General features: G+C 42.5%; 1 protein-coding gene across 3 annotated transcripts in view; it reads right to left on the bottom strand.

Annotated features, from left to right (window-relative positions):
* Nucleotides 1-26,559, bottom strand: part of nlgn2a (neuroligin 2a) — a 140,572-nt gene that overhangs the window by 43,586 nt on the left and 70,427 nt on the right. Inside the window, exons 3-4 of one of the 3 annotated variants that reach the window (XM_037480920.2) lie at nucleotides 25,623-25,676; nucleotides 5,380-5,529 (exon numbers count right to left, since the gene is read on the bottom strand). In XM_037480920.2, coding sequence (XP_037336817.1) covers nucleotides 5,380-5,529; nucleotides 25,623-25,676 — 204 coding nt within the window. Of the gene's footprint in view, nucleotides 1-5,379; nucleotides 5,530-14,381; nucleotides 14,520-25,622; nucleotides 25,677-26,559 lie in introns of those variants that run through there. The other 2 variants (XM_037480922.2, XM_037480921.2) reach the window with 2 other exon arrangements.

The raw sequence follows: 26,559 nt of genomic DNA on the forward strand, positions 1-26,559 counted from the left end.
GGAGCAACCTGATGTGTTGAGTTACTAGTGAAACAAATACATGGACGTAAAAGCCCAGAGCGTGAAGGTTGAGAGGGTTTGTTACATTGTTGGACTGTCAGACTGCTTTAAAGCAGACCCCATATTTTTTTTTTAAACTTTGCTTGTCTGATCTACACCCATATTACATGAGTGTATCCATCCCTGCTGAGATTACTCTCTTGGTAAGAATGAGGCCAATAATGATTGCAGTGTTGCACTCCACATGTTCCTGAAGGTGTAACTCACTAAGGGGGAAGAGGAGTGAAGTGGGGGATTGGATCAACGGACGGAGGCGAGAAAGGAGAGGCATGCCAGGCGAGAGTGTGAAGGCCAAGGACGTCCGGTCTGAGTGCTGAGAGGGGAGCTGCGAGAGCCAACTCGACACGTGTCTGTGGCTGTGTTAATGTGTGCGTCTCACCTGCCCATGGGAATGTGTATCAGTCTGTAATTGTGTGGGTTGGTGTGTGTGTGTGTGTGTGAGAGATGTTGGCCAGCTGAGGTGTTAATCCCCTCTGCGATAATAGTGGACCAGCCTGTCCTCTTTCTCAAAGTCGCACACTCCACACCACCGAGCACACACACACACACTTAAGACACCACAGTCCCCCTTTTGCTTCCCTCACATAGACTCGAGAGGGCTTTGCTCACCCATTCCGCCGGAGGTTGCTATGGAGACTGAGAACAGTGTGTGTGGGTGTGATATTAAAGACACACGCCTTTGGGAGAGGCGTGTGTCTTAATGTCTTCTCTGGTCCTGTCAAGTCACTTTTCACATCACTGTGTGGACGTTAGACCGCCCATGCACACACACACACACACACATACAAATTGTTGAGCAGGCAATTTCTCTCAATATTGAATTCCAAAGTTTTACACACAGGTGTAAGGTGGACATATTGTAAGGAGGTCAACCCATTGAGGTCCGTGTGTATGTGCGTGTGTGTGTGTAGTCTGTGTTCAATCCATACACTGAAATGGATGCCATATCCGTCTGCTCCAGTGCACACTCAAACGTGGCTCTGCAGGTTTTATTTTTAGCATCACAAGCAAATGCAGTCACTCTATTCACTCCCCCCCCCCCCTCTCCTATCTCTCTCCCACTGTCACGTCTCTCATCTATCAAAATCTCTCAACTCTACTCAGTGCGTGTATGTCGGCCAGCGCGCACACGCACACACACGCACGTGCACACACACACACAGCTCGTGCTGCATGTCAACATAAGTGTTGCAGCTCCAGAAAATGCTCTAAGCTTTGTACTCTGTTCCACCCCTCTGCTCCCATCATCATCGTTAATGTCTGGATGAATGCATAGTCTCCCTTTCATCTCTTCCCCCCTGCTCGCGTTCACCCACCCAGACTCTCGCATTGTGACGGAGGATATAAAAAGCTCATTGGGGTGGAGGTGACGTATGAACTGTGAACACGTCTGCTGCAAACGTAGCCGAGGCAAGGTCAAGCTCTTGGAGGCCCGGTGGAGCTTTTCATTCCATTTTGAAACCCGCAGAGACTTTGCTATAGACCGCTGAATGCTTCTCCTTCGTCCCCGAGCCGACAGGTACGTTTCCATATTAGACTATGGATAGAGCCGTGTCGGTTGGCATTTTCCCAACGCTGGCCGGGCTGGAGAGGTGGCTGTGAAATAAACGTTGCGTATCTTAACCAGCCAGGAGGAGCGATTTATCTTCCCTGACCTCCTGTCTCTCTGTGCTTGATTTATCTTCTCTTAAATGCTCTCATACCGACAATGCATGGGTGTATACATGAAGTTTATGTGACATAGGTGTTAGCCCGAGAGATGCATTTACCTAGTTTCCTAATTGAATATATTGTGTCTGCAGCTACTGAAGACAACCCGAGAGCCCTAAATACTGTTTCACAATTAATTACGGCGAGAAAAAAAGCAGAGACAAGATTCTTTTTGCAGTAATTATACCAAAGGATACAAATTTACTCTGCCGTTACTAAGCTTTCTTCACAAATACTCAATTAACTCAATTAAGGTGGTCCAAATGGAATAGCAAGGAAACTCACCAGGTCCCTAAGCAGTGGTCTTAACCTCCTACTGTGCAGCAGGTCCACCAGTTAGACCAAATTCCACTGTAAAGGTCTGGCATTTTGTGCAACTGAATATACTTCTGTTTACATCATGGGTTTAGAATCAAGTCCTTTTATAAAAGATACCCAAACCTTCCCTTTGTGCTCTTGTATTTCAAGCAATCTTCTGAGCAACCGTGACATGTCTTTCACCATTACGTACAATTACAATTGTAGAACTCTGTCTTGACAATCAGATTTCAAGTCTAGTGGCAGAGAACTTTTTTGCACCAGTGCATTCACATTCTATACAACTGTAATCAGAAATACTAAACCAAAGACCAAAAAGAAAAAAAAACTCCTTTACACTTATAACATCCAATATGTGCTGCAGAGATTGAAGATAACCATTTCTGTCTGGCAGGCACGCAGAATTGAGTTTGCATTTCACATGACTACATCTAGCTCCTGAATCAAAAATTCCTGAGCTGCCCTTCCAAATCAGCGTGTCCGATTGCTCAAGCAAGAACACAAACACAGGGGGAAGCCTCGCAGTGTGTCCACAGAGCAGACATTGGTATGCATGAATGCACGCAGCTACACGTGTTGGACGCACACCACCTCGAAAAAAAAAATGAAAAGGAAAAAAAAACACACAAATGCGCATTTCTACCACCCCATACTGGCTTCTCTGCTTCTCTCTCCGGTCTCTCCGTCAAGGGGAAATGCCATCCATCACACAGGATGGAAGATTACTCACATTTCTCCTAATCATGGCCAAATCAGACTGGATGGCTCTCACATTTGGGAGGGAGCCTCAGTGTTCTCTTTGCATACAAATGACAAAAGTCTCCCTCTCAATTTGCCTTCTCCTTGATGAAAGGGACGCCAGCTGACTAGCGAAGGGAGAGGTGTGTAAAGATGCTGGAAGAGGAGAGGAGTAAGATCCAGTCCTCCGCATCCAGTGACGTAGTAAAAATCCAAGATAGTTGTACATAGTACACTATGGTCATCTTCTTTCTTTCTCTATTCAAATGCAGTAACAACCTTAGAATAGCTGCTCATATTGGTACCTCACTTTATTATTGTTATTTCAAAACGTTGAGTGTTGAGTACTGTCAGATCAACAACAGATTTGATAATAAACCAAACATAACTTCCCCTTACAACGTGGTATTTATTTGTGTCATGATAATGGTGTAATCATCAAATTCATTCTTACAGATGGAAGTCACACGTTTCCATGACGCCACGTCACTGCAACGACAAACTGGCAAGAGAAAGCGGTCGTCTGACAGGCCGTTAACAAGCCAGCAGGGTGGAAGGACTTCTCAAACCACTTGGATGTAGAAAAATGGTGATAATAATTCTATTAGAGAACTGAGTGTATATTCTTTTCTAAATGGCCAACCTGGGGCGTTGTCTAAAGCTTGGGTAGGTAACTTCTAAAGGAACCAGAAAGTGCACGCTGGATAAAAATAAATGAGTCAATTGAAGAACCCGACTCAGTGTAGCCAATGAAAACAAAAGCAGCGCGAGTTCTAAAAAAGTCATTAAATCTCATCTGCAGCCCGTCCCTTCGGGCCCACCCTCCGAAGCCTCTCCCCCAAAATAATCAATACAAACAAATACAAAGAACATGTCTACTGCAAGTAGCTGGAGGACTCCGGGGATGGGCAATGAGTGCAAGGCGTTCTTTTGAGAAATGCTGCTGGGTTCCTTGATCTTCGCAGTCAAAATAATAAGAAAAATCTTAGCTCTACAGGAAGAAATGAGGTGCAAAAAATATATCTTTTAACTCCTTATCCCTACACGCCACGGAAAATATAAAAACAACAATCTTTGATAATAGTCACATTTTTTTATCAAATTTCAGAATTGAAACATTGTACGTTATTGCAGTCAAATAAAATAAGTCTGTCATGAATAAGTAAAACAAACAGTAAACGCTGTGCAAGTCTCAGAGGACGGCGCGGAACGTCCTTAAAAAAGAAAAGGAACAAAACAAATGAGAAGCTTCCAGCACCCCACTCTCTTTGGCTAATGAAATACCTAATGCATTTAGTTTCCTTTGTTAGCACCTGCCTCCTTAGAGACATGTTCCTCCTCTCCAAGCTAAATTACTTGGTCTCAAAAGAGCGAGACGGAGTAACCAAGAGGCCAAGTCAAGTGTGTTTTCAGGAAAAGGATGACAAGCTGATGCCAGAGAGCCGAGGCGACGAATGATTTGATTTTTATTCACAGACCTGGCAATGGCAGAAACTCATGTGACCTGAACAGACAGGCTACAGTTTACCTACTACGCTCGGCCCAGAGAGCCACTTTGAACACTTTCCAAATCCCTCTCCTTCAATGCGCTGTGTCGTAGAAACGGCTCAGAAGTGCCTCACGATCGTACCTTCGCCCACCTAAACACACCGTAAAGACAGCCTTTTTTTTTTACAATCCTTGCTCTTAGTAGGAGGATTTCATTTGCTACACAAAACAGATGTGTAGAGTTTGTGGGTGCCGGGCGTGCAGTTAAAATGAAGAATTGTAAGGTGCATTTCTGTGTGAGTAAAAATGCCAGCTCTGTATGTGGTTTGCATGCTTGTTCCCCCTCTCATACAGGCCTTTTCCAAGGAAGTTACTAACTTGAGACAGTTGGCATGATTTGCTCACCAAATAAATAATAGAGAGAATGGTTATATGGCAAAGAGGTCAAAGGTGATGCAAGTCCATCAATCCAACTCAAGCATAAGGTTATAAATATAACTCATCTCTTAGAATAGAAAGGAATACAGAAATCTCACTGCTTGTAATAAGATAATAATACTATCCTTGATCATTTGAGAAATTTCAACAATAAAAAATAAAAAAACAATGTTGAGTTTTGGCCTCAACTAAAAAATGATTATCGCCGTCTCTGTGAACATTTTGTATTACAATTGTAATCCGGATAAAAACCACAGAAATCTCATCAAATCGCCTATAAACGCTGCAACATTTTTTGTTGTGCAAATTAAATATCAAAATGCTTTTCACAAAACCCTTCTATTCAAACAAGGTGTAAACCAGTGTTCGAAAAAATCCACAGGAAGAGAAGAGCGCCGTGATCAACGCCTGCACTCGTTGTCATTATACAGATGACTTGCATTAAAGTCATTCATCACCGACTTAATCAAGAAGAGTCTGCTGAGAGAAATCCACTTTGCCATTATGATTGCTTGGCGAGCGAGGAGATGAATGCGTTATCAGCCCCGTTATCTTCAGAGAGCGGAGACAGGGACGTCTCGGCGAGAGCGCACGTGTTGTTGTTGTTGTTGTTGTTCAGCCACTTACCGAGCACGCCGAGCCGGTAGTTCATGGTCACCACGATCACGTTGCCGTAGGCGGCCAGGACGCTGGCATCGAACATGTTTCCGGTGCCTTCCATGTAGGAGCCGCCGTGAATAAACAGCATCACCGGCTTCTTCCTGCGGTCCCGGATATCTACACACACACACACACACACAGGAGAAAGGGCAGCAATACAAGTCAATAACTGTATTCAACAACTGTATTCACACCTCACAAATTCTCTCTGAACACATATTGTGTTAGACCAAAATATAAATGCTGAACAAATTGCTGGGCTGGATGAGAATAGTTTTTTTTTTTTTTTTTTTTTAATCAGAGCTTGAGAACGGCTCTGTTCCTTGCAGCTGATGTCTGCTCTAAAACGGGAGCTTCAGGTAATTTATATTTCAGGGGAGGATTCCAGCGGCAGAAAAGACGCCACAGCAAGAGTCCAATAAAATGTTTCCAGGGAATTAAAGCAATAATGTCTGCAGACACTCGAAGGGTAGCGTAGCATATTGGAGCTGGGCTGCCTCCAACGGTCTATATTTCACACTGAGGCCCAGATTGGCATAGCGCTGATGAGCTCAAGGGTTAAGTGCATTTTGATGGCAGAAATAGGTAATTAGTTCAGACTGAGCACAATCGTTCAGAGCTCAAGGGTTTGGTATCAAAGCTCACACCACAGAGCTCTTTGGTGCAAAGAAAATATGTTTCAACACCGTAAAAAAAGAGCTCTGGGACGCCAAAAATAAAACGGGCAACTGGGCGGCACAAGGGCAATTTATTGGTAAAAAAAAAACCTTCAGTGTGACATCTGGAGTTACTGTGCATTAAAGCAAAGAGTGCCAAGAGAAAAGCCGGGGTCTGAAGAACATCCGGTGTGCCACCAACAGATAATAAATGGCCACTGGCTCTTAATATATCATGTCTTCTCTAAATTTCCATAATTTCCTCATTTTATTTTGCACATTGGAACTTGGAACTCCCATAAATGCAAATAGCAAGTCGCCCTGAGCGGCAGGGACAACTTTGTCGACCTATTTCTGGGTCGATTACCCCGTGGGGAATCTCTAGAAACCACCGCTTTTTTGGGGGCCATCATTTCTTTTCGCACCGGCACAAATTGTTTGTGGATACTGCCTTGAGGTGGGAAATGGAAAGATAACAGAAAGGTTCCATGTTAAAATGTAATTTCTATCATTGGGACGGATGACAGCAGGTTTGATTTCGGGAAGTACTTCAACCCAAAGTATTTTGAGTCTTACATTGTTATTCTTAAAACATGAACATGAAGTGCTTCCCCCTTTTTCTGACACACTAAAAAAAATCATTCTCCTTTTTAGATACATTAATAGTTATGTATTCTTGAATACTATTGAAAAGAGTGGAACTCCTTTCATCTACACAGTAAACGGGAACATTTCACACAAGCTGAAGGTTAAAAATCAAATCGCTGTTCATTAAAAGTATGATAAAGAGTTTCTGGGATCCGTCTTTTAAAATGCATTCAGAATACTTCAGAGTCCATGTCAGATGCTGTAACATATGGCTGCTAGCGCAGTGCTGTGTTCATGCAGCCTGGTCCCTGAAGGGCCCTCGTTGGCCTTTGAACCAGTCCCCCATAGTGACTGAGAAGGATACTCCTGCCAGAAGCCTACAGTGGCATATGGCGCACAAGACTTAGAACCGTGGCACAGTGGCAGCTCCTCTTGGTTTCTGCATGGGTGTGTGTGTGTGTGTGTGTGTGTGTATAGGCCTGGGGATATGAAAGTGTAGTAGTGCAGAAGAACCAAATAAATAACCACGACAGCATCTGTTTTAAGGGAAAAGAGATGGAGGGTGTCTAATTCCTGCAAAACCTGCTTCTGTATTTATACACAAACAAACGCGGTGAAGAGCTATGTGAAATACCCGCTGAAACATGAATCAAACGATTCAGCAGACAATATGCATCCTAAAACCTCGCACATAGCCGTACTTTATAGAATTAGCTAAAGTCAGGCAGACACACTCGCACTGGGCGGAGAAATTCACAGGTACCTGCAATGGAGAGTCACTATGGCAACTGCTTCCCTTCAACTTGTTTCCACCTCTTCTCTCTCTCACTCCCCCTACATGAGCCACTCTTACGTGGATATAGTGTCATTGACTGTTGCCGTGGCAACATATTGCTCTTGTGCATTTCTAACCCTGTGATGCCCTTCGACACATACCTGAATCTCATTTCATTAGTGGCGAACACACAAGCGCCCTCGCACACACACACACACACACACACACACACATGGAGACTGACAGCCACTGGCATCATGGGGGACAGGCTGCAGATGCAGTGATGTACCCACCCACACCCACACAAGACACAAACGCACACACCGGGCAGGCTGTCACAGTTGACCTGCAGACTCTGTGTCCGTGGATCACTTACAGGGCCAATCGCTCTGGCACCGTGACAGGAAGGGCTGAGGCCCTCCAGGGTCTCTCTCTCCCTCTCTACAAACTGTAAAAAACCCTCTGTCATTTATCTCTTTCAAATGTGCAAATCTTACGCATCATTTTTTTCAACAAAAAAAAAGAATGAATGAAACTAATAACATCATCAGCTCTACTGGGAGAAGATATGGTATATATACAGTGTATAGTATTTAGTTTCCTAACCAGAGTTATTTTGTTCACAACCCGTCTTCAGACAAGCCGCTGGATGACAACATAGGGTTTTATACTGCATGTATTGTTCTGCGTCCAGAATATACATGCAAAAGCCTCAACAAATCCTTGACATCCTATGTGAGCTTATGGACAGATGGCAAATGCTTCCACGTAGACTGGCTGCTGCTGCAGAGGCTTACTCACAGTGGCATGGCATGAGATGTGTTGGACTACTGTTTACATGTGACACTAAAGGAACAGCAGGAGTAAAGCAACAGGTCACCGTCAGAGCTTTTTTTCCCCCCCTTGTTCGTTGGTATTTTTCATATAGTTTGTTTTTCTGATCAGTTGTGGAAAGTAACTAAATTTACTCACGTAAATTTAAAAGCAAATGTACTTCAAAAATAATAAATGATGGAGTTTTTTTGTCGGCTATCAGAACACATGTGATTAAACAAGACATTCAGATTCGGCCTCCCTTCATACGTCACATGCAAGCTCATTAGAATATACCGCCCATGGCTTAGGAACGATCTATGCAAAGGCTTAAAGAGACAGGTGCTACAACGGGGAGGATGTTTACAGCCATCGCCGCTAAGACGGTATAAGAAAAATAATGTGTTTTTTAAATATTAAAGCATGTAATAGGGTTCTGCCAGAAACAGAAACACAAACCACCACTGCTGTTCCTTCACAAAGCCCAGTATGTGTAGCAGAGTGTTTCTCCATGTTTACTCACAGAATACTTCCCCCACCGCAGGCATTATAGTTAAACCATCGAGTAAAGACGTGAATAACTACTGAAAATAAATACTGACAGGCTAGTCGAGGCTGTGCTCATTGCTCATAACAACACCTCAAGAACAACACAAAATCCAGAAGACAGGGGAGAAAAAATGATTAAGTGAAATCCATATTGAAAAGGTGAACCAAATGAAATAACCAAACAATGCCGCCGACATAAATTGGGTCTGCTCTGCGATCACAAATAAAAACAACAACAACGGCAACAACGGCAAAGCATGATGGCAGAGAGCAGCTGAGGGCCGGTACCCAGAGGAGCTTAGCATGGCTGCTGATCCTCTCAAGCAGAACGGAGACAATGAGACGATTAGGCCCTGAACTTGTGTGGCGTGTTCCAGCTTACACGCCGCCCACCGAGGGCCCATCGGAGACGCCACTCTGGTCTCCGGATGAGACGCGTCTGCCCGGGGGACGGAGCGTGGTCTGTCGCGCTGTCATCATTTTATGGGGAAAGACGTGCGGCGTCGGCGAACACCGACAGCAGAGAGGCGAGCTGAGCTTCCGGGTGTAGCAGGAAGGATAACGGATGAAGAGGTTTAAATTATTAAAGTGTACATTCATATTGTTCAACAGCTCAGGATTAACATGGGAGCGACCTCAGCTGCATGTTGTCTAACTTGGCTCTCCTGGCAGCTACAGCGGCATAGAGACGGCCCGGCGTAGAGCACGCGACGTTTAAAAAGCAGATATTACTATTCAACAGAAGCCAGCGGAGAAATCATGTACCCAGTTGAACTGAGCAGGGAGAGATGGAGGCGGGCCGTAGCCTACAAGGGTACCGTGAATTAAAAGAACAAAAACATATTGAATCACGATGGTGTGAAACGAAAAGAGTTTTATGCCTTCTCAAAATTAGCATTCAAATTTCTCCCACAAAAACTTGACTTAGTTTACTCTTCAACCATTTCCCTCTGCGTTTGTATGGATTGTGCAGGGAGTGTGTGTGCTGAAGCACGTGTGTGTGGGAGTGAGGAGGGGGGGGTAAATATTGACCTTTTACACAGAGGTTCCAAGCTGTAATAATAGGGAAATTGCTCACAGCAAATGATGAACTGTCATCTGTGTGCAAATACATAGAGGCTCTTTGTACTAGTGGTCCAATTAACAGAAAGGTTAGAGAGTCTTGAATATTGTAACAGTGTAATGGAAGGAATACATTTCTGTGTTTCTGAGACCTGTAATTTAATCTTGATGGATTAGAATTACTACAAATCTATGACCAACTCGAGCATCTTAACAAATGTGTGGCTATAAATATCTAAAAAGAAAACTGCGTAGTGAAAAGTGAAATATTTTTAAATAAGTGAGCTATAAGCGTGGAAATCATAAATGTTGCATATTGAAGAATTGTCTCAAAAGAATTGAATTTGTACAAAGAAAACAAACATTTGTGATGTGCCAACATGGGAGATCTCGTTTGCAAAATCGCTGAAACACAATTAGATTATGATGGATCTGTAAGAATAGCTGATTCTAATCTTATTTTGCAAACAAAGACTTTGCACGGACCTAGAGTAAATTGGGACACAAAAGCAACCGCATTCAGGAAACGCTAAAATAAGAAACTTTTCACAACTGATTGTATGGGTGCTTGTCACAAATGACAGTGTGTGTGTGTAAATGGGTCAATAGTAGGTCATTGGCAGGCCGATGTGAGAGGACTGGAGGTGGAGACAGACACCGTGTGATGAATGGGATGTGATGAGATGCACAGCAGCAGAGCTGGCCTATAGGCCACCGAGCAAGGCTAAGGCTTAATCGTTAGAGCACAATGGATCAAGGCAAAGGCCACACTGATTGCATCTGGGACATGCGTGAGTGTGTGTGTGTGTGTGTCCTTGCACTGGTGTTATAATAGTTGTTAGAATCAGCAGGGTGTCTGGATACAGGGAATGAGCTTTTACAAGCAAAGTGAAGAGAGAAAAAGGAAGACATTTCCCTACTTTTACAGCGTTGGGGTTTCAAAATACGTGTTTCTGCATTTCTCTATTAATTTAAAAAGACTGATGAGTTCATACATATCCAAATAATCCAGTGTACAAAAAGAGTCTAACACCAAGAATTGCATTTAAACAATACACAACTAACAAATCGATTTAATTCAGTATGATTCTAAAACTCAATGACTTTGTTACGTGAAAATATTTATTGTATAGTGAACATATATATGTGTGATATAAATAATGTTCTCTCAATTAACTAAATAAAAGTAGGGTTGCATTGAAGACAACTCGGAAAATACGGGACAAACCCCGTCCCGTATTGATTCAAAACGGGACGCGCTATTTCATGTTCAAATACGGGACGATTCCGTATTTTAGGGGATAGGTGGCAACCCTAGTTAAACATCAACTAAAATTTGCATTTGGAATTAAGTAAGTTTCCCCCCTGCAAAGTCTAGGACACATGTGTCAAACTCATGGCCCGCGGGCCATATCCGGCCCGTGAATGAATTATCTTTGGCCCGCATGATCAAATCTATTTACTATTAGAGCTGGCCTGCCGATATATTGCACGCATCACCATAATACTACAAATCCCACAATGCACTCTCCGTGTGTCGTTGCGCATTCGTGGGCCCGTCAGCGCCACCCCCCCCTCCCTCCCCCCGTCAGCGCCACCACACCCCGTGAGCCGTTCGCCCCAATCGGCAATGGCCCGCGTTCGGTCAAAGTCTGTATCTGGCCCGAACCTGAATTGAGTTTGACACCCCTGGTCTAGGACAACCTAAGGCTACCTCTGCCTTTAGTTACCTCCGCTTCTAACTTTAGCACCATGCTACCTCTTCTTCTACCTTTAGCACCATGCTACCTCTTCTTCTACCTTTAGCACCATGCTACCTCTTCTTCTAACTTTAGCACCATGCTACCTCTTCTTCTAACTTTAGCACCATGCTACCTCTTCTTCTAACTTTAGCACCATGCTACCTCTTCTTCTAACTTTAGCACCATGCTACCTCTTCTTCTAACTTTAGCACCATGCTACCTCTTCTTCTAACTTTAGCACCATGCTACCTCTTCTTCTAACTTTAGCACCATGCTACCTCTTCTTCTAACTTTAGCACCATGCTACCTCTTCTTCTACCTTTAGCACCATGCTACCTCTTCTTCTACCTTTAGCACCATGCTACCTCTTCTTCTACCTTTAGCACCATGCTACCTCTGCTTCTACCTTTAGCACCATGCTACCTCTGCTTCTTGTTCCAAATAACTAACGCCATTCAATCTAAAATGTCGAAGAGATGAGATTATGCTAGAACCATAACATTCTGCAATAAACATTGAAAGGGACAAAAAAAAGCCTGAAAAATTTGCTAAGCATGAAATGTAGAGGGGAAATGCTTCTGCAAAAGACCCCAAATTCCTTCTTCATGATTAAAGTGCTAAAATACTGTATATAGAAAGAAATGAATAACTTTGAGAGACTAAAAGCTCCACTTTCCACTTACTGGTTGGTGCACGTGCACAGGCACACACGTGCGCCTGTGCACGTGCCTGTTGCCTGTTCTCGCTGTCTGCCTGAGCGCATGTGTCCAGAGCATCCATCTTGAACTGTAGAAAACTGCTATTATATGTATCGTTTTATTTCTAGGCAGTAGGTTGGATTACAAAATACTCAAATGTTGTCCCAGTTTTTTAATGATTGTTATACATAAAGACTTTCACAGTTTCATAACATTTCCAATAGTAGCAGGCTGGTTATCACTGTGTTGGTTTTATCTGCTCTCTGTTTTGTATTTAAAGCTCAACACCTCCTGTGCCTTCTTTCCTTTTCTCAAATTAGACAGTAATGCTTCTTCTTTTCTTTAGCAGATTAAGCAGACACAAAAATAAGACTAGCCACCCTGACCCATCTTACAACAACATGCTCTTATTGGACTCAATAACATCTCCAAAACACAAGTGCTCCTCTCGAATTCCTCTTGCTGTCCATCTATGGCTCCCTTGCTCTCCACCACCTCTTCGCCTCTCCCTTCCTCCACCAGCAAGGGCTCTCGCCTCTTCCTGTCGCGCTTCCTTTTCGCTCTCAATTTATCTTGCATTCTTCATCGTCCTCCTGCAGCCACCAGCCCGGGCCTCTCTCTCATCCTCTCAGCCTCTTTCTGATCTCCATTTTCTCTACTATAACCTCTTTCTCCTCATCTCCCGCTCTTCCTGCCCTCTGTCTTGGTCTACCACCTGCTATCTTCTAGCTGTTAGTCTCTAGTTTTGTTACGGCCTTTGTTACCTTCCCTTTCCCTTCATTTGTCTTCCTCCATCTTTTTCTCATCATAGGATTTTGTAGCTCTCCTACAGTTAAATTCCACTCTCTCAATTCTTTATTATAAAAATATGATGGATTAGGCTGCCTTTTCATTTTGCTCACTATTAGGGAGCGGATCATTTCCTCAAATTGAGTTAATGCGGACGGGGATACATACACACTCTTACAAACAGTCCTGCTGTCCTCCAGCATACCACTGTGACAAAGGCGATACAATCACGGGCATTGTCCTCGTTTTCCCACTGCTTCCCCTCTCTTTTCTCCTAAAACAGGCTTCTCTTCTATTTTCCACCTCCCTTTCTTTGAGCCTTAAGCCTTTTGGACTTCCGTTGAACCGTCTCCCCTTTCTTCCTCGCCACATTCTTTATGTTTGACGAAATACCCCGGTTTGTAAGTGGGTTTCGGTGCCTCAGTCTTAACAATCACTGCCTTGTTTGAAGCAATATCAAAACACAAAAACACACGATAGCTTACTATAAATACAAGATATATAACAGTATCACAATAGTAATGGTGATTGATGAGCCACTTATAGGACTGTCACCGTGGTAAAAAAAAAACCATGGTGCTACTCCTCAGTCTATCCTAACTGTTACTGCTTAAAGACTATCCTAACCCTTTATGACATATAAGCCAAGTCCTGCTAACGTCAAGCACCGCCGAAGTAAGAGCCAAAGAACGCCAGAAATATCTTTATCAAACAATTGTAAGAAATATCCTCTTACCTTACCTGTTTAGCTAGGAAAGATGTTTTTTTCCCCCCGGTAATTCCACATTAAAATATGTTCATCTATCTAATTATAATGTCCCAAACTACTGTATTCGGATGTGTTGAACACCATAACAGCAGTTTAATGAATCATTTGGAACATGAGAACATACAAACTGCACAGATGTGCCTAAACAGCCATTTTGGAGACGTTGCCTAAACTGTTTGTACAACATACTCACTCATTTTATTCTGCTTCACTTCACTTAACGTTGCAGAGAGAATGTCCATGTATGGGGCTATGATTTGGGAGAAATTTTGTGGGAGAGATACTTAACCAGAAACATACAAATATTTACAGATCGAACAAATCTTATAGCTGTACCCTTCTATTACATCGCAAAAATGCTTCAAATAGACATTGGTTGCAGACCAAACCAAACGATTCTTTAAAAACTGTCTGAACTCCTTTTTCCTCAAATACTTTCTAACGTATTATTGCTTGAATATAATCCTCAGTCCTGTTTCTCAACGACCATCCTCATTCCTCTTATTCATTAAACAAATATAGGCTTACTAGCAGTTACGGATTTCCATGAAGGCAGGCAGGCAGGTAAAGGTCCAGGTAAAAGGGGTAATAGAAGCACCAAAGCAACAGCAACAAAAGAAAAACACTCCTGCCATGACAACTAGGAAACACTGTGATGGTCGGGCCGGTAACGAACGGATCCGGGCCACCTGGTGTACTGAGAGGCTGATGTGGGAAAGGGTTGCAGGTGAGCAGGTAGAAGGAAGTACGGAGCGCATGAGTCAAGTGGGATCAGGTGTGCACAAGGGGGTGTGTGTGTGTGTGTGTGTGTGTTTGTGTGTGTCATTGGTGCAGTAGTTGCAAGCAATCCTGGAGCTGGCTTTGGGTTTAACACTTGAGTGCATAGAATGTAGCAATGTGGATGTATCCATACTGCATATATGGTAGGATATTACTCTTAAGAAGTGTAAGGGACGAATTTCAAAGAAAGGCTCTCAAGCAATCAAATCTGCTATACATGCATTTTTTTCCTTCGCATCAACACATTTGTGTACATATATGGCATAATCATCCCCGGTCCAGCGTTCATCCCCATCTATCTCCTCATCTGTCCTCACGTAACCTCTCATTATCCCCAATCCACCCCCCCCCCGCCTTTCTGCCCTTGCTACTCCCCTCCCTCCTACACTATAGCGATCCGGCTATTACCGTGACTGCCGTTCCAGCCCTGGTTTCACAGGGTGGTCGAGGTCTAATTGGGACTGAGTGAGTGTGTGTGTGTGTGTGTGTGTGTGTGTGTGTTGTAAGGACAAGCTGAGATCCAGGGGCCGGCTTATCCGTCCCCCCTATAGAGATGGACTCTATCTGAGTTCTGACATACATACACACTCACTCAAGCATATTACTCCTACACTTCACAGTTTAACATGCATAAAGTACTTAAACATGAGTGTTATATATATGCAAACATATGAACATACTGTGCTTTCTTTGTCTTACGTACATACATAGCATGAAAAGATATGATTTTCATGTTTTGGTATCCGTGGAATACATTATCTGGTGGGTGAAGTTTGTGATTTCTATTTGTGAACGTTCAAGCAAAAGGAACAGAGGAATGTGGTCGAGTTAGACACTAATGTTCCCATTAGGTAATACTGTCAGACTCTCCAACTCATACAAAACAATACCTCCTTAATTGGAACTCTGACGGCTACCAATGCGATTAAGGAGAAAACACAAGAAATAGAAAAGGAAACAACACATTTTGAAAAAATGGAACTGCTCTGACTTAACAAAGCAACTTTGCTCAAGGTGACGGCTTTGTAACGGCGAAAGTGCATGAATGGTTGTCCCTTCCTGCAGTGTTCAGTATGTCAGTGCTGTACGTGACTGTGTGTTTCCTTAGCAGATACAGCTGCGCTGCCAGGATCCTGGCTTCCTTTCACCACAGGGTGTGTGTGTGTGTGTGTGTGTGTGTGAGTTTTTCATCTGTAATCAAACATTTTCACATGCACTGAGATCTTCCTGTTTGTGCTCCATGTCACCCTGGGAGGGGGGGATATGGATTATCAGCCACTTATCTCGTCTTGTCTGCCCTGACAGTTGATCTGATGGTGGAGCAGCAAATTCTGCCTCTGTTACAGAGCTGTCAGACCTCCAGCACTGATTGGTGATGGCAACTCAGATTCACTGCAGCCACATTTCCCCCTTTTTCGTGCAACTAAACCAAAATGGCCGCGGGCTAGCAGCAACATCTTGGTGTTTAAAATCCACTTGGAGTATGACCAATGGAAGTTTTCTACCTTGATCCCATCTATTCCCTGTAATGATCCAGAGTCTAAAATGGGCTGTTTGGCTCCGTACAACAAGCTGAGAGATAGATGCACCTTCCAAGAACGTTTGCACAGGCTCAACTATTAATATACATCACAACACTACCAGTTTACCTTTTGTTTGAGGATTACATTGTTTATTTTTAAAAATACTGGTTTTGTGCTGCAAAGACAAATACTTTTAGACACTACTTCTGATTTTGTAGGTCTAGTATATTAGAATATGTGCTTTACTTTGCACTTAATGGGTGAGTTTGATCCTTGGCAAACATGATGAATTTGCATGATCAAGGAATTCAGAAATATAATAAATGAATACAGTAATTACTTGGACTGCATAGGCTTGAATTGAATTCAATGGATGAATATATTTTGGTTAGGATCAAATACCGTTCAAGTGTCAGTGTTTTTACTTGCAATATAAAATAGAACTATTTCGGTGTTGGGTTATGAAATTGTTGTGTTTAATAATATAAATATGTGCTAGTTTAAATACAGTTCCACAACAATAATCTGAATATTGGATGAAATTTGACACATTGGAGTCAGAGGTTTCTACAGAATAACATATGAATAAACCCCTCAGTAAAAACCTTTAGAATATAGAGAGGAGTGCAATTGAGAGTTGAGTGGGTGTAAGTGGAACTCAAGCGGAGATTGGAGTAATTTTGAGAAAACCACCTAAAGATGCATCATAACATTATAAATATTTTGCATGCCAATATGGGCTTAAAAAAAATGAACTAAATTAATTGCACCTTTTGTAATCAGTTTTTTTCTTCTTAAGACTGTTTTGGATTTTAGACACAAAGTTGTGGACTTTTGACACTGTTGTTTTATTGTATTTTTTAAAACAAACTACGCACAAGTGATCATCTTGGAGCCAGAACTCCACTGGGTGCAACATGTTGAGCTGGCGACTGTTCCTGCTGTCCTCATGCGCTTTGCTGTGCTCTCTACTCTCCAACAACCTCCCAACATTTAGCCAGGACCATTTCAAACCACTGTCTTTTAGGGACACAGTGGTCCGTCTGCCACTCATCCCACAGGAATTCCTCTGCACAGCTCACCACTGTATGTCGCGCCTCTGTTTGTTTTACTCCCAATGCAAATAGCTCTCTTCATCTTGCCGTCTCGGTCTCTCTTCGATCTGACGGCAGCACGCGGCGGTTTGGTTTCCGGGGGGTCAACAAAGTTGCGTTGACTACATTAAAATGTAAAATGATTGCATTAAGCTCGGCTCATTTTGACAGCCCCAAGATAAAGGTTGAAAAGGTTTTCTTAAATTTTATGTTTGAATATTATAATGAGACGATATATAATAGTAACTAAATAAAATAAAACACCATAATTTTTTTTTAACATTCACACTGAAATAACAGAGCGTTGATTCTCTTTAATCATATTTCCAGTCCACCTCTGCAGTGGGTGGACTTTAAAAACTTTTGGCATGACGGGATGAAAAAGAGTTAATGTCCATGGCTGTGTCCTGCGCCTAAGCCTCCTCCATCCCTGCACCACCACCTCTTCATCCATGAAGCCTACTGGGGCAATTCTCTCCTCGATGGTTGCAACTTTATCTGCAATACTGCATTATGGAAATAGCCAAAGCAAACATAACTAGCAGAGAAATGCCATTGAGGATGATCAGCTGTCCCGGAGTATCATCCAAAAGAACCCTTCTCTCAAAAGCCCTGATGAAGGTAAAACTACACGTGACATTTGGTGAGAGTTACACATTTGAATGCTCATTTTGTTCTATCATAATGCAGAATTGGGCCTCATACAACCATAAAACTTCAGTTTGAGTGTGTGGTCGATCCCACCAGCGCCTGCCGGGACGTCTCCTCTGCAACACAATTCAAAGAACTTCATTTGTTTCTGCACTCTACAGTTTATTGACTTGGATGAAATAGGTCAAAGGTAGCATTGTGGAGAGAGAAGAGGGAAGCTGAGCCAGCCACACCGGTTTCCCCCTGTTTTCTCCTTTGCTACCTTATAGCTATTTGACGTGGCAATAAACCACCAATAAATAAGTGCAACAAAAAAAAAAAAAACGGAAACTGTGTTGAGCTTTTTCTCCAACACTAAGCTATCTGACAGGCGCCAACTAGCTCTTTCCTTCCCCTCTCTTCTGTTGCCTTCCAATCCTTTTTCATCTCCATCTTTCCCCCAGTCTCCCTCCTTTCCCTCCTCCTCGCTTGCTTTGTCTCGTCAAAAGGTTGCAAGCTCAATAAAATGCTACCCGTCACTGAACGATGGAGTAGGTGCATTCGACACGATATCGGCACAACCTTGACACGACGTGGGCCGAGCGTCGAGGTAGCGGAAGAGTGCTGGGACAACAGCAAATAACCGACGGGCCCACGCAGAGACGGGCAAGAGCCGACGCCTCGGTGGTAATGTTAAAATAAAGTTGGTTTGACAGTAGCGTTGGATTCTTTTTACCGCAGAACATTCTTTTGTGCTCGGTTGCGGGGCTTTTGTGCTACGCTGTGCTACTCTTTGCCATGCTAGCGTGTGTGCTTTTCTGCTCTCCTGTTTTTCTTGTTCAATTTTGCATTTGCACAGAGTCAGCTTGGCTCTGCCCTTCCTCTTTCAGCTCGCCATTCCCCTTCATCATTTCTCTATATGCTAAACAACTCTGTCCGGGCGCAACCTCATTCCATTCAAAATCCTCTTAAAAAGTCATTTGTGCTCGGCGCGTAAGGATATAAAAATGGGGAAATGACTGATAGAATGGACGCCGGCCTCCACATTTCTCACTGCTGATTGCTCACAGCCTCCTTGTCTTTTTATTTCCCAATTTGAGAATGTGTCTGGTACAGTGTGCCCACGGAAAAACAAACAAAGCCTCAAGGAAATGAAGAAATTTAGCAGGAGAGCATCACCCTGGATGCTCCTAATTATATGAAAAAAAGAGGAAACATGGCGAGTTTCCATCCTGGCGAGGCGTTGTTTTGCCAAAACGAGGTACGCTGAGCGAGTACTGTAGTAGTGGGAAGTATTTTAAAGCAACCGTGTCCGCCTGAGGGCAGGAACAGAGAGGCCGACATGGTGAGATGCTGCACTGCCCACAGGCCGGCGCCCGTTAACAGAGTTATAAACACAGCGGATGCGCCACATAACACAGAGAGACAAAGGGGCACACACTGGCGAGAAAGGGGGAGACTATTGGGAGAAATTTGCTTTTGGAGACAAAAGCTTGCATCGGTCTCACTACAGACAGAATCTTGTGATTCCCACCGTAGCATCTAGCGACTCGGCCCTTCCAGGAGGGAGCGTCTCCCACGTCTTTCACCTCGTTTGCCTTCAACGAGAGAGATGCAACTTTTTCTGGTGCCGCCATCGATTTATGTTGTTCTTCGGCTCCCCAGACTTCAACCGCTTCATGAATAACCAGCAACCAATTTAAAAAAAATATTTCCCGGGACCGCTGTACAGCCGTCCAGGCAACTTTGGGCCGCTCCGCGACAGATTCAATTAAAAGGCATAGCTGCTCCGGTAAGGCGCGCTCACTCATCCGGACGGAGCAAAACCACTTTCCAGTGGAACAGGAAGTTAATCAACAGCCTGTTTAATGCGGAGCCATTGTTGTGGCTTTGAACGCTCCGTTGTCACCAGGCACAGTAACATCTATAGATAAAGCTTAACGAGGCTTCTGTGCTTCCTTTTGCTATTCGTTCCAGAGGTTTTTTTTTAAATCCTGTATGAGATGAACAGTGGGAGAAACACGTGAATGCTGCACTGGACTGCAAACATCTTGGCCATGGTTGTTCCACTTAAATTGGCAATTAAGTCGGTACTGTTTTATATACTTTGATGTTAAGTAGCACGATCCAAGCGCAGAGCAGCTCCAATGTTTATCCAGGAAATGTGTTACCGTTCAGATTAGCATGTGTAATAAAACTAATGACTCTTTTTATGAGCAAATCCTTTATCGTATCGTATCCACCTTTGAGTGTTAAGAAGCTTTTGGTGCTGATGTACTAAGTGAACTAATTTGACCTACAGCCCAGTGTTTCCGAATACACCACTGTATATTTTCCAGTTTGTAGATCAAAATTAAGTAGCTTGTACTGTAAGGAATGTGCAGCATATTCCTTACATTTCCTTCTGCAGCAGTTAACTTAATGACAGAATATAAACAGCTGCAATATGGACTGACTTTTCATTTTTTTGTTATTATTTTCTTATAAATTATTGAAGAATCAATTCAACGTTTGTTTTTCTTTGCTTTTCCACGGATAATAATTGAAAAAAATAGGCCTTGTGTAATGTTAAAAAAAAACTTGTAAAGCTGCACCAATCAATATTTTTCATATAAATAATGGATCCAATGATCAACTGAAAGATGTTACTCTTTTTCTGTATCTCCCTTGTGGTTTTGAGGCTTTGTTACACTTTCCCTTATGTTCCATTAAGACTCTCCAACAGTAGCGACCTGACGTTCCCTATCTGTTCTGTGAAACACAGCCATTTGGGTCTAGCGGTGTCCTGATAAAATGTAATTATTGTTTACCCGAATGCATCCTCCAAGAAATCCCCATAATTCCGTGCAAAAGACTGGGTAACAAATAAGGAAAGGTTTCTCTTACAAGCTCAATGCATACTATCAGAACAAACCCAATTTCCAAGCACAAAGGAAATCACAATTAACCTTGAAATCCACTTTAGATTATTTTTCGTTTAAAAGGAAGTGTGGTGAACTGCGTGCAATCCCACACCTGGCTCACAAAGAAAAGTAGCCGTGATCTAACGTAATAGGGTCTATTTTCCTTTATTTGTATTTTACATCAAACTAAAGGAAGCTCCATTCGTTCAATAAACATGCACCCAACTAATTGTGTTATTAAAGAAGAGCATCTGCATTCCAGGTTATTGTTGCAAATAGCATTTGCTAAGAGATTTGTTGAAAGTAAATGGAAACCGTAATTGAATAACGATACACATTGTTAATACTATAATTAAACGCCGCGCTGTAAGGTTCGTATTCTTACTGATAGTGATGATGCATTTTGAATGCATTTTTAATCCATCATATAATTTGGCACACGTCACCTTGAAAGGACGAAACCCATTTAAATCGGACTAAACTAAACAAAGTGTTTGTTTCTTTCAATAAAATGCAAATAACCGCATTGTCCTCCTCGTTGTTCTATTTCACTGCCCAGGAAGCTTTTCATCGGAGCACGTGATCTAGAGGCTCTTATTTGGTTGTAATTTGTGAATAACTAATCGTAATGGATTTATTGGAGGGACGTGAGAGGAGTCTGAAGTGACTTGCTGCATGTGACCTAACATAACCTCCTGTAGCTCTCTTAAATCTCCCTTATTTCTTCTTACGGAATAAAAATAATAAAGGCGTAGAGAGGTTAAGTGACGGAAGACAGTTGTTTTTATTATTCATATTATTTGATTTTCCCGACATTTTATCTTCTTATATTGTCTGTATCCTCTTCCAGGTCAATCTAGATAAATCCGTAAATATGTGTGTCACTGTAAACACTGGTGGACGGCTCGCTAGTCCTGCACATTTGATCAAATATCAGAGTTACCAACCATTTAAGAATTTACTAACCAATTCACAATGGGATGCTTTTGTGTCACATTTCTACGAATACAGTGACATAACACTCCTTGCATCTTATTTGTTCAAAATATTAGGGGACTAAAAATATCAACCATGTTGTCAGATCCAGCAACGGGTTTTAAAAGTAATAAGATGAACTTCATCCGTTGATTACACGTTGATTTGGTTTTGCTGGGACATTTCCTCTTACTGCCATGTGTGCATTGTGTGGCGTTGTTAATAATATTCCGTGGGTGTGTGTGAGTGAGTCCGAGAGATGAGACATTGTTCCTGGCAGAAATATGTTCCAGGTTTTTGGGGCTCAGGTGGCTCTGGTTTGTCTCTGATCAGAGCTGACACACGGGACGGCACAGTAACACACTCTCTGTCTCTGTCTCTTTCTTGATTTAACTCAAATCTCGCTCTGGTTTCTAATCCGCTCCACGCACGCACACACACACACACACACCTAGACACAGCGCTGTGCTCTAAGCCCCATCTTTTTGAACATCAACATTGAGCAGCACTACGGCCCAGAAGCCTTTGCTGTATCACATCTGACGCATAGAGAGCGAGTCCCACTGCTGCTGCATGGAGTCATCTCTGTGGCTGAGGACGCTGCCCTAGGCCCTTGCTGCTCCTCTCCAGGAGAGTATTTGCCTTTTCAAAAATTTGAATAGAGCACATGAATTGGTTTGCTTGATTTTGGGGAAAAAGGCGGCTGATATACAGAGATAAAAGAACGAGGGAAGGAATCTGACAAACTGATAACAGATGGCCACGTTTGTATTAAGGGGTGTTCATTTGGAATTGTCAGTCAAGATGTTATTTTTTGATGGGGGAAAAAAAGGGGTCGCTTAGGATTATAAACGTTTCTTCGCTCCGAATCCGGTTTCTTGCACTGGAACTTAATTTGTGCGGCGACTCAAAGCATGGCTGGTTGTTGACAGTTAACTGTGCTTTGGCTTCGGGCGGGAGGAGGCACAAGTCACGCTCATGAGTGACATGGACTCATGTGACACAGCTTCGAGTGTGTGAGCATGAATCACTTTCCAGCAGGCAGGAAGAAGCAGAAAGGTCATACTGCAAACAACCACCCGCTGTGTCCCTTTACTGTATTTCTGACACAATGCAGTCATTATGTAAAAGCAGTCCCACTTTAGCCCTGTTTTATTGATGGAGCTTTTCAGTTCCAAGTTGTGGGGCTTCCATTAATACTGGGACTGTACTGTTAATCTGCGTTCACCATAATAGATTCACTGTATTTGTAATCAGGGCCAAAGTCCTAAATGAGGACGGTTCATGTCCTCTGTATATAGGTTCTAGGAATTTCCTAAATGTCATAAAAGGGGCAGTTTCATTTTAATGTGCAGCTACAGGACGCTGGTTCTAATGTTATTGTTTTCACTGAACGTATTTAAAGATCCGGACAAACCAAAAACTCTGCTTGTATGAATAATGTAATCATAAATATGTATAAGAAGTGGAGTTCTGAAAGATTAAAAGAATTTAGACTTTCTTATGAACAATAAAATGTAGTTATTCCCCCCTAAGAAACAACCGGAATATATAAATGTGCTAACATAATTTGTTTCAGAAGTGTAAGTGCCGGACCCGAGATGTCTCTTACTTGGACGTGCGCCGAAGGCTCCAACCGTGCGATTCACTCCGATGCCTAGTAACTCACATCTTTGGTCACGATTGGCTTTCAGACATGTGATGTGATGTCACCAAATCCTGCCCGGATGTCCTCGTGTTAATCTCAGAGAAACGTTCCGCCTGCAGCAGATTCATGTGGAAACGGCCTTCTACTGTCTGTGCACGTACATCACGAAGCACGGCGCAGCCCAAGTGTAAAGTGAGGATATGCAAGGGACACTTATAAAATATAGTAACCTGTATTAGATGAAGTGTTTCTTAACTAAATTCTACCCTGCTTGTGTTAGGGAGAGGCTTTGACAGCATTTAGACGATATCTTATGGAGGCGCATTAAAAAAAAAAAATCATAAACTGGTAGCTGAGCAATTTGCAGCCCTGATTAATTGTTAATGCAAAGAAAGAACCGCGTTTCCGGAAGTGTTTCCAGGTTTAAGGTTACAGCATCAAACTAATCACGTTTAGAGTATTACCTTTAAGCAAATGGGGGATGTTTACTTTACCATTATAACATAGATTTTTGCAGATATTCAGCTGATAGTAATCTATAATGTACTTAAAACATCAACCTATAATCTCTCTAAATTATCAGTCTATTAATGTCACTATATTACTATTTTTTTTCTAAAAAAGATATTGCACAGATCTACCATTGCTTATCGCTGCTTTGACTATAGCTTGTGCGATCTATTACTATTGGTATATCATAATTATTGTAAGATTTACACAATTAATTATAGTTCAATTTCAGTCTACTGCTAACCAGATACACCTACCATATATTCTTCAATGCAACCCCATATATATATTAAATATATACATATATTAAACTAATAACCCACTATTACTGTACAAAGCTAAAAGAGAACAACCAAGATTTTCTAGACAGAAACCACAAGCTGATTAGTGGGTAATTTTGGTGGATTGCCTTATTTTGTTTTGTTGTGGTTATGATCTTGACTTCAGTATTATTTGGATCCTGTGCTCTGACACCAGTGGAACTAACTAGACTATACTTTCCAGTGGCTGAGGGTTACCTGTATTCGTCCGACCTATCTGCAGTCTTATGGATAGAAGGTTATCTACTTCCTTCGTGGCAGTGCATATGGTTACACTTCTTTTACTGTCAATTTTTGTATTGTTAAGCAAGACGTGAATATCCGTGAATGACTTCTTTTCTACTATGACCTCGGGTGATTTCCAGTTTGGGATTTTGTTAGGATTCGGATCAAGAGCTCCACATCCAATGTTGTTAATTGTATGTTGTGATGAGTGATGAAATGAATATTTAGAGGGAGGTGGAAAGCATCTTGACTGGGCTCGGCTGTTTTCCTGCACGCTTGCTGACTGAAAAAAGACGCGCCTGTGCCGGCGCGTTTGATCACCGAGCAGATCCTCTTGTGTCAAACTTCCTCCGACTCCCAACTTTAAAAAAAAATACCCCAAATCAAAGAGCATCACGGAGCAAGAAAAAAAGACTCAACCGCACAACCCCCTCAAAATAGCACCAAGAGAAATATGTAGCAAAATACCATCAGTCATCTTTCTCTCCATGAAACAAGTCCTAAAGGACAAGGGAGGGAGGGCGAGAGTGCAGATGGAATCACCTACTCAGTGTCATTTAGTTACAAGTGTCCTTGGATGTCCCAAATATTTATTTTTGGTCCTTCTTTGATTTGATGTTATCATCATTGACTCGGAATGAGGCTAGCTTAATATTTGTGTAGGTCCTCACCCAATAGCAATTTCATCTTTGAGGTGAGGCTTGGGTCGCGCTAATAATGCACCTCACTGCGTAAGCTCGTCTCAAAAGGCGCTTTGTTGCGCCGGGACAACGCTGCTTGTTGGCCAATGAATTTTCAAAGGCACATTGGGGATGATGGTGTCTCTCTGTTGTTTGAGTGCCGGATGACGACCTCTGGGAAACACAAACCATTGGTTGTTGAGGATTGTAAAAGGAAGGTCTGGGTCTCATCAGCCAGGCTTTATATAAGGCTATTAATCTTTTTTTTTAGGTTACGTTTGCATAGGAAAAAGGCATCGGCACATACACTTACACCAACACATCGGTATGCATCTCATATCCAAAGTCCCACCCAAGAGATGTTTGACTTGTGTGTGTGTGTGTGTGTGTGTGTGTGTGTGTTTGCTTTCCACTCAATGTGTACACAGCCCCCAAAAAGACTTCAAAACAAGAAAAAAGGAAAAACATGCAACAAAAATACCTTCGTCTCGAGGCTTGTTCATTGAAGATTCATCGTGTTTTTTTGTGAGCGGACCTAGGGTTAAGAAAAAAAGGGGGGAAAAAGAGAAAAGAGAAAATTCAAAAAAGATTACTGGCAAAAACGGAAAAAAAAGAATATCAAAAAAAGAAAAGAAGAAAGAGCAAAAAGGACAAATCAGCAAGAGTTCATGGTTTGCTTATTGTTTTGTGTTGGGTTTTTGTCTTTAAAAAGAGTACAAAAGCAAAAACAAAAAGCATCACAGACACAGATTTATAACAAGAAAAGACACAAGATCAAAGAAAACTCTCTCCCCCCTGCGGAGGAAAACGTCTGCTGTTGTTCATGGTCCAAATTACTCTCCCTTTTAAACCTTGTTCCCTGAGCCTGACTTTGTATTAGGAGCTTTGCAAAGGGGAGTAAAAAGGTAAAATGGAGTATCAAGGCCTCTGACCTCTGACCTCCCGCTACGTAACCCAAGGAACAGGCAAAGAAGAGAACAGCGGGGTTTGGGGTCCTGATGCTCAAACCCCCAAAATCTTAACGGCGAACCTTTGAGCAGTGAAACCACACAGAAAATGTACAACAATTGGACCGGTTGCGATTGACACACTGAACACAGAGTAGTGATTAGACTACCGAACACACGATGACCCTGCAATGGGAAACGGCATGTTAAACATGTGGCAGATACAACACAGGTGCTTTTGTGTGTGTTTGTCATTATTTAGTGGTTGTATCAGAGATACAGGCGGGTGAATAATTACATAGCACAACAGCAGCGTGTCAATTTGAAATGACAAGTTAGCATGCAGCTAATTGAGCAGAGGAGTGCAGGTAAAAAGGTGAGTGTAATTTGATCTCCATCGGCCCACTGGCTGTTTTTGTTAAATGAAAAGAGTGGAGAAGACATGACAGACACAGAGACAGATAGGGGGGG

The sequence above is a fragment of the Pungitius pungitius genome, chromosome 1, assembly GCF_949316345.1.
Source record: "Pungitius pungitius chromosome 1, fPunPun2.1, whole genome shotgun sequence".
Classification (NCBI taxonomy): domain Eukaryota; kingdom Metazoa; phylum Chordata; class Actinopteri; order Perciformes; family Gasterosteidae; genus Pungitius; species Pungitius pungitius.